Source organism: Meleagris gallopavo, chromosome 28 (assembly GCF_000146605.3).
Source record: "Meleagris gallopavo isolate NT-WF06-2002-E0010 breed Aviagen turkey brand Nicholas breeding stock chromosome 28, Turkey_5.1, whole genome shotgun sequence".
NCBI classification, from domain to species: domain Eukaryota; kingdom Metazoa; phylum Chordata; class Aves; order Galliformes; family Phasianidae; genus Meleagris; species Meleagris gallopavo.
The window spans coordinates 2,162,644-2,169,000 of NC_015038.2; the positions used below are offsets into that span (position 1 = coordinate 2,162,644).

General features: G+C 38.7%; 1 protein-coding gene across 10 annotated transcripts in view; it reads left to right on the top strand.

The window, feature by feature from the left end:
• LOC100549444 (membrane cofactor protein) overlaps window positions 1-6,357 on the top strand; it is a 30,553-nt gene that overhangs the window by 2,743 nt on the left and 21,453 nt on the right. For 6 of the 10 annotated variants that reach the window (XR_002121725.2, XR_004162061.1, XR_004162059.1 and 3 more), the window contains exons 5-10: window positions 109-315; window positions 1,011-1,193; window positions 2,152-2,337; window positions 2,970-3,161; window positions 3,478-3,504; window positions 3,961-4,027. Coding sequence is in view for 5 of the 10 variants with exons in the window: in XM_010724165.3 (XP_010722467.1) it covers window positions 109-315; window positions 1,011-1,193; window positions 2,152-2,337; window positions 2,970-3,161; window positions 3,478-3,504; window positions 3,961-4,027 (862 nt within the window). In the remaining 5 variants the exon portion in view is untranslated. Of the gene's footprint in view, window positions 1-108; window positions 316-1,010; window positions 1,194-2,151; window positions 2,338-2,969; window positions 3,162-3,477; window positions 3,505-3,960; window positions 4,028-5,789; window positions 5,895-6,357 lie in introns of all 10 variants that reach the window. The other 4 variants (XM_010724163.3, XM_019623228.2, XM_010724164.3 and 1 more) reach the window with 3 other exon arrangements.

Below are 6,357 nucleotides of genomic sequence, written 5' to 3' on the forward strand. Positions count from 1 at the left end.
AAGACAAGTTACAGCTCTGTGTTGGACTTTAAGTGCAGTGACTTGAAAATCAAAACTCTTTGCTTATGGGAGCAAAATTGTTAGCTGACTTTTATGATTTTGTTCTAGTAGTTCCTTGTGGACCACCTCCAAGTATAGCCAATGGGCACTACACTGAAGCAGACAACTATGTTTATCAAACAACAGTAACCTATAGTTGCAATAATGTACAGAAAGGAGAAGATCCCTTCTCGCTGATTGGTTCACCTTCTATCTTCTGCACAGTTGACGAGAACTCAAATGGCTTTTGGAGTGGACCACCTCCACGGTGTAAAGGTTGTTTCTCAAATATAAATATATCTTATAGGACTCAAATTTCAATATCTGCTTCTTTTGGAACTGGGGAGCTGAGGGGGTGGATGGTTTTTCCTACAGAGGAGGAGGAGCTTTTCTGCTGGTGTAAATTGATAAAATTGCAGTGCACCTCAGATCAACTGCATTATGGATATTGATGGAATATGATATACAGAGTGGCTTAGAATTCAAATTAAAACTTAAAAAATGAAATAGGAGCACACAGTTGGTAGAAGTGACAAGGACAAAGTGAAGGAGCTGAGCTCAAGTGCCTAATAAAAGCATGTGTGAACAACCACCATGCTAGTGCAGAAATAAGTGTAAAGTTTAACAAGCACGTGATCTTGCTTTGTGTTTGCAGGGAGAAAAGCCGACGCCTGCATCTTGTCACTTGAATGCTAACCAAAATAATTGAGTTTTCTGAAATTCTGCTGCTGTATAGGAAGAACCGTGTGGGTTGAAGTGGGACACGCTTTTAGTTGACTGTGTACTGTTGCAAGTCAGTGGCTTAAATCAGGGACAATCTGCACATTGGAGAGAGCAGGCTTCTTGGGCAGCCCAGTCCAAATGGTTAGAGGACTTAAGAAACTTTGTTACAAGTACTAAAAGTGCTGTGACTGCTGTGAAGATAGTGTTAACAAATGTTTCAAAGCTGGTTTTCCTCTTACCTCTTTCAGTGGTCATCTGTGAAAACCCAGAAGTAGAAAATGGAAGAAAATTATCTGGGTTTGCATCTCATTATAGCTATGGGAGCATGGTTGTGTTTAAATGTGATCCAGACTACGTCTTGTCTGGGGAGAATATAATTACTTGTCAAGAAAATAGCACCTGGTATCCACCAATACCAACTTGTAAAAAAAGTAAGTTTTTATATATGAATCCAACTTTTCTTGTATGTTGAGAGTGTTGTTAAATCTTAGCTATTACACTGTAGTTGAAAGTCAGAAGCTAAGGAAGTTGACAGTGAGCCTCATCATGATAGCTATTCCAGGTGTTCGTCTGACTTAACTCCTAACAGTGTTTGGATGAGAATGAGTTGAATTCTAGACACGCATGCAGAAGCTGTGGCACAGATGTACTGTGGTGCTACTGCATTGTAATAGCATCCTGCTCTTTGTTCAAGTGATATCATGAAGAAATGAGGAGGATAGATGTACATTTTGGAATCTTGATAGAATGTACAAGGGTTGTGCATAACGAAGAGATCAGTTGGATCCTTCCTGTGTACTCAAAATCATTATGCGTCTGCATCTGTGCTCATACCTAGCTCTTCAACTTTAGCTTTCCAGGCATCAGAATGCTTGTAGATATTTGACCAAGCAAATTATTATTAGGCCTAATTCACAGGGACCATTGAAGAGCATTTTCTGCAGTCTTCCTCCTCCCGCTCTGCTGGAGGGGCAGGGAATGTGGCTGCAGAATACAGTCAGAATTCCATGTATGTACATTCTAATGATATTCTCTGAAGAATGAGAGCTACTTCTGCAAAGGATGTGTTTGAGTGCTTCATAATGGATGAGTCTGATGAGACACCCGAGAATGATTCGTATGAAAAATAATAAATCAAAGATTACAGACTTCTTATATAAGGTGCTGTATCATGTGATCGTGCTACACTTGTGGAGTGATGTTTCTTTTAAATCTTCCATGGGAAACACTTATACTTAAAATTATGGTGAAGGTGGACGAGAATTCTAACAATTCAGATACACTAATAGCATTGAATTATACAAAAGCAGTGTATACTTAGAGAGCTAATGAATTATAAAATATTTAAGATTTCTTATTGCTGCATTTGCTTTTAAATTTATATTTTAGTTAGTGAAGCATGCAGTGCCCCAGAGATCTCCCATGGAGCAGTGGTTCCACTGAAATCTGCGTACTTAAGAGGAGAGTCTGTTCAGATAAGCTGCAATCCTCCCTGTGCTTTTGCTGATGGTGGTACAGAGGTCACAGTAACGTGCCAAGGACAAAACACATGGAGTTCTAAACCAAACTGTGCATGTGAGTAGAATTCATAATTAGGAAAATCAAGTGACAAGTTTGAAATGTCTGATGTAGTGTTTGACCCCTGAAGGTCAGAGGCCTGTCAGCGTGCCCAGCTGGTCACAGGTTACGTTAATAAGCTGTGAGCCCCATGGGTTGGGATCTGAGTAGCTGTGCAGAGTTTTGTGCCTAGCTGGAGTCCTTCTTTAGTCTTAGTTTTATGTGTAGAAATGAATACAATTCAAGAGCTGCTTTGGAAGACCTGTTGTGAGAGTGCTTTCTGAACATTCTGCCTTTGAAGGTGACAGACTTTATATTCTTTTTTTTTTTCCTTTGCATCATGTGATAACTCGTAATATGAACAGAAAGATTTTCATTACTTTGATGCAACTTTTTATACCAGTGAAGCTGAGGTGTATGTTTCTGCTCATGCATCTGAAGCATGTCCATCATCATACATTTTTTTTGTTGCCTCTGGGCAGCAGGAAGCCTTTGCATGTAATATCTGAATGATGAACTGAGCTTCTGATGCTTACATGAATGTAGGGACTTCTTGATGGCAACTTCTTTAATCTGTTCTATGTATCAGCTCTGTTCTCAGACTTTTCTTCTTTCTTTTTTTTTTCACTTCCAAAATATTTCCTTTCTAGGTGGTCCTGAATCTTCTGATTCCTCTCCAGTCATCAGCCATGGTAGAATAATTGATGGGAAAAAATCTGTATATTCCATAGGGGATTCAGTTAAAATTGAATGTTATGCAGGCTACACATTACATGGTGCAGCTCGTATTGAGTATATTGGAGAAGGCAGATGGAGTCCAGAAGTGCCAATTTGCAAGTTAAGTAAGTATGAACTGCAAGAATTTCCAATAGAATAAAAATGCATATAGAATATTTACTTCTTGGGGACATGCTTCTATATTCAGAAGTCACTTAGTGCAAACTTCTGTCTTTATTTCGGTGTAAGAAAGATAGATTTGGGTAAACATGCTTTTAATAATTGGCAGACTTAAATAAAAGCTGCTGTGCAAAACTGACCTTCTGCAGGGGTCATCTTGACAAGTGTTTGATTGATTTGAGACGCCCTCATGAGTACTTATATAATACATTTGATTAAGAAGCTTGCATTCCTCATAATACTCATCTACTCTGTTTTTAGGTGCTTATATTATTGCCATCATCTGTGGTAAGTATCATATCATTCCTGAATGATGTACGATGTGGTCTTTGTTTTTTATGTGGCATTGATATTGTGGTCATCACCTGGGACTAATAGCAACTGTGTCTGGAGTTCTGGTTGCTTTAAAAATGTTTATCTGCTCCTAAAATCAAGCTTTCTACCACCACTTCTTTATAAGTTCATTCTAAAAAGTAATGACAGTGTTGTGAGCTGTGGTAATACTCCTGAACTGGTGGTGTTTTGCCATCTTGCTGATCACTGTTCTTGAGCTGAACTCTGCTGAAGAGTCTTGTGCAAAGTATCAAATATGTAATTGGGAATTAAGCCGTGTGAATTTTTGAGCATTGGAAGAGGAGGATGCTGTGTAGGATTCTGGGTGTAGGCAGCATTAATTTTTTGAGGAGATCTTTCTTATGAGCTGTTCACTATCACTCTAAGGCTTCTTTTTAATTCTTCCTCAAGTGATCGTGGCAGTTCTGGTGTTCCTGGCAGCCTTCTGGATCTTTAAGAAATACATTTCACAAGAAGGGTAAGTAAGCCTTTTTCTATTGGCAATTTCTGTGTGACAGCAAAAGCAGTGCTAACATATGTAGTTGCTTAAACTTTATCTGCCTCTTCCTTTTTCAATTGTGTGATGCCTGTATGTGAGCTTAGCAGCTAAAGCACCTAACAGCATATTTGACTGTTTCCCTATCTGTTACTTAGGTAAGATGCTAATTATCATTCCTGCTATTTTAAGAGATGGAGAAGCACTGTCCTTAGGCTTGTATTTAACAGAAGTACACTTAGCAATGTTCACATCTGCTCCAAAACATGTCATTTTGTATCTTAAACCAGTGGTACTATTGGTTTATTTTGGCTTCACCTGCTTTATTTTATTTTATTTTTGCCTGAATAAGCATCTGGTGTCACTAAGGAAAGTCTCCTTAGGCTTTAAAAGCCAGAGTGGTTTAGGTGATCTGGAGCCTTGCAAGTGAGCATCCTTGCTTCTGCAATGTACCAATGGTAGTGGAGGGAAACGAGATTACTGCTGTGTTTTGGACTAGAAACAACTTGAATAAAATGTCATGGTCTTATTAGAGCCTTCTCCTTGCAACTATACTGACCTAAATGGTCCTATTGTGTTTGAACACATAGCAGGCATTGCTACTAGAATGGGATCGTGTGTAGATAAACTTCAGTCATTTGCAGCAGCAGTGTTTGTTATCTTTACATTACAGACTGCTTAAGATTGGGTGCACAAATAGTGGATTTTGTTTCTTTATGAAGCATACGTTGCATTTTGAACTTTCTTTTCAGAGTAACTGGTTATGTATGGTTTTTTGGTAGGGAATTGGCAGGAGAATTAAATGCTTTGTGCATTGCTTCTTGTAGTGATGTCTTTTTTGTTGGATTTTTTTAACCTTCTTAGAAAAAAATACTGTTTTCTTGGAGAAGCACTTTGTAACAGACAAAATACTGAAAACTTAGAGCAAGTCAGGTGGAACAGTGGGGTGTTATAAATATGATCTCACCAAAGCTCACTTAAATTTCAGTATTTTTAGTAAAAATAAGTAAATAAATAAAATCTGGGGTTTGTGAGACAAAGGGATGCTTTCAGTAAAGCTAACCAGAGGAAATACTCCTGCACTTCATATTTGAAGTGAAGTACATGCGGTGCTACTTAGGACAAGGCTGAAACTAGCTCAGCCCCAGAGAAGTTTTAGTGGCATTATCTTCCCCATAGGCAGCATGGCATCTTTTCAGTGACTCCAGTGGCTGAGGCTGTGCTGCAAAGTAATGCAGTGCTTTTGAGTAATTGCTTTTCATCCAGCGCTTGGATAACTTGTGACCTTGACAGCCCAGATGCAATCTAGTATTACTATGGCAGCACTTCTTGCCTTCATCTGTGAGGAAACTGCTCAGTGTAGAAAAAGAAGGGATCTAAAGGAAATACATCAAAAAGCAGAACAAAGTAACGTTGTATTCCTGAAAATCCCATGCCGTCTTACTGTGCCCTGTGCTTTCCTTCAGCTTCATCGCTGTGAGCACCTGACTGTTAAGTGCCATTCTTGTCTGAAAGCCCAATCTAATCTCCTTCTGCTAGGGCCCAGATCTCACTTGTTTTCTGGATTCCTGAAACAGCTGAGCCTTTCTGAACCACTCTGCTTCCAGTATCTCACGTTGTACCTTGGCTGTGTTCGTCTTCAGCATACAGCAAAATCTGTGTCTTGCCTTTTTGCTGCTTCTGTGTTCAGTCTGTCAGTTTCATAGGATATTCAATTAGACTTTTTTCCCCTTTTGCTGTTCAGCTCGTATACAGTTGATGAGAGTTGCAAAAAAGCATGTATTTTAAATACAAATACACCAGCTGAGATGGAGGAACTGCACAAATGAATTAATTGAATCTTGAAAAGGTACACACTTCCCACTTCATTTGGACATTTGCATTAAGCTTAAGTGTCTTTTTATGGTTTACCCTGAATTTTAGGAGTATGGAATCCAGTGGACCTCAGTTTCCTATAGAAAAAGCAACAAGAAGCATTCATTCATTTCCTCCCTTCAGAGGAAACATCTTTTCTGCAATTAGCTCTTTCCAAAATCTGGCTCTTTGAGCCATGTTGCTGCAGGACAGAACTAATACAGAAGAGATCAACTTGACTCTTCCTCATCAGTATTTTGTTGTTACTGTCTTAATGGTTTGAGTTTGCACAAGAAATGTTTTTGCAAACTTGTGTCTGTGTTGCTTTTCTCCATGGCAGAAATTCTGAAAAAGTAGTGACTGAAACATTAGGTTTCTTTTTCTGACTTGAAGTCTTTTCAAACGAATAGTCTTGTATTTTATTTAGTTATTAAATAACAAGTGACTTCTGAGTATTT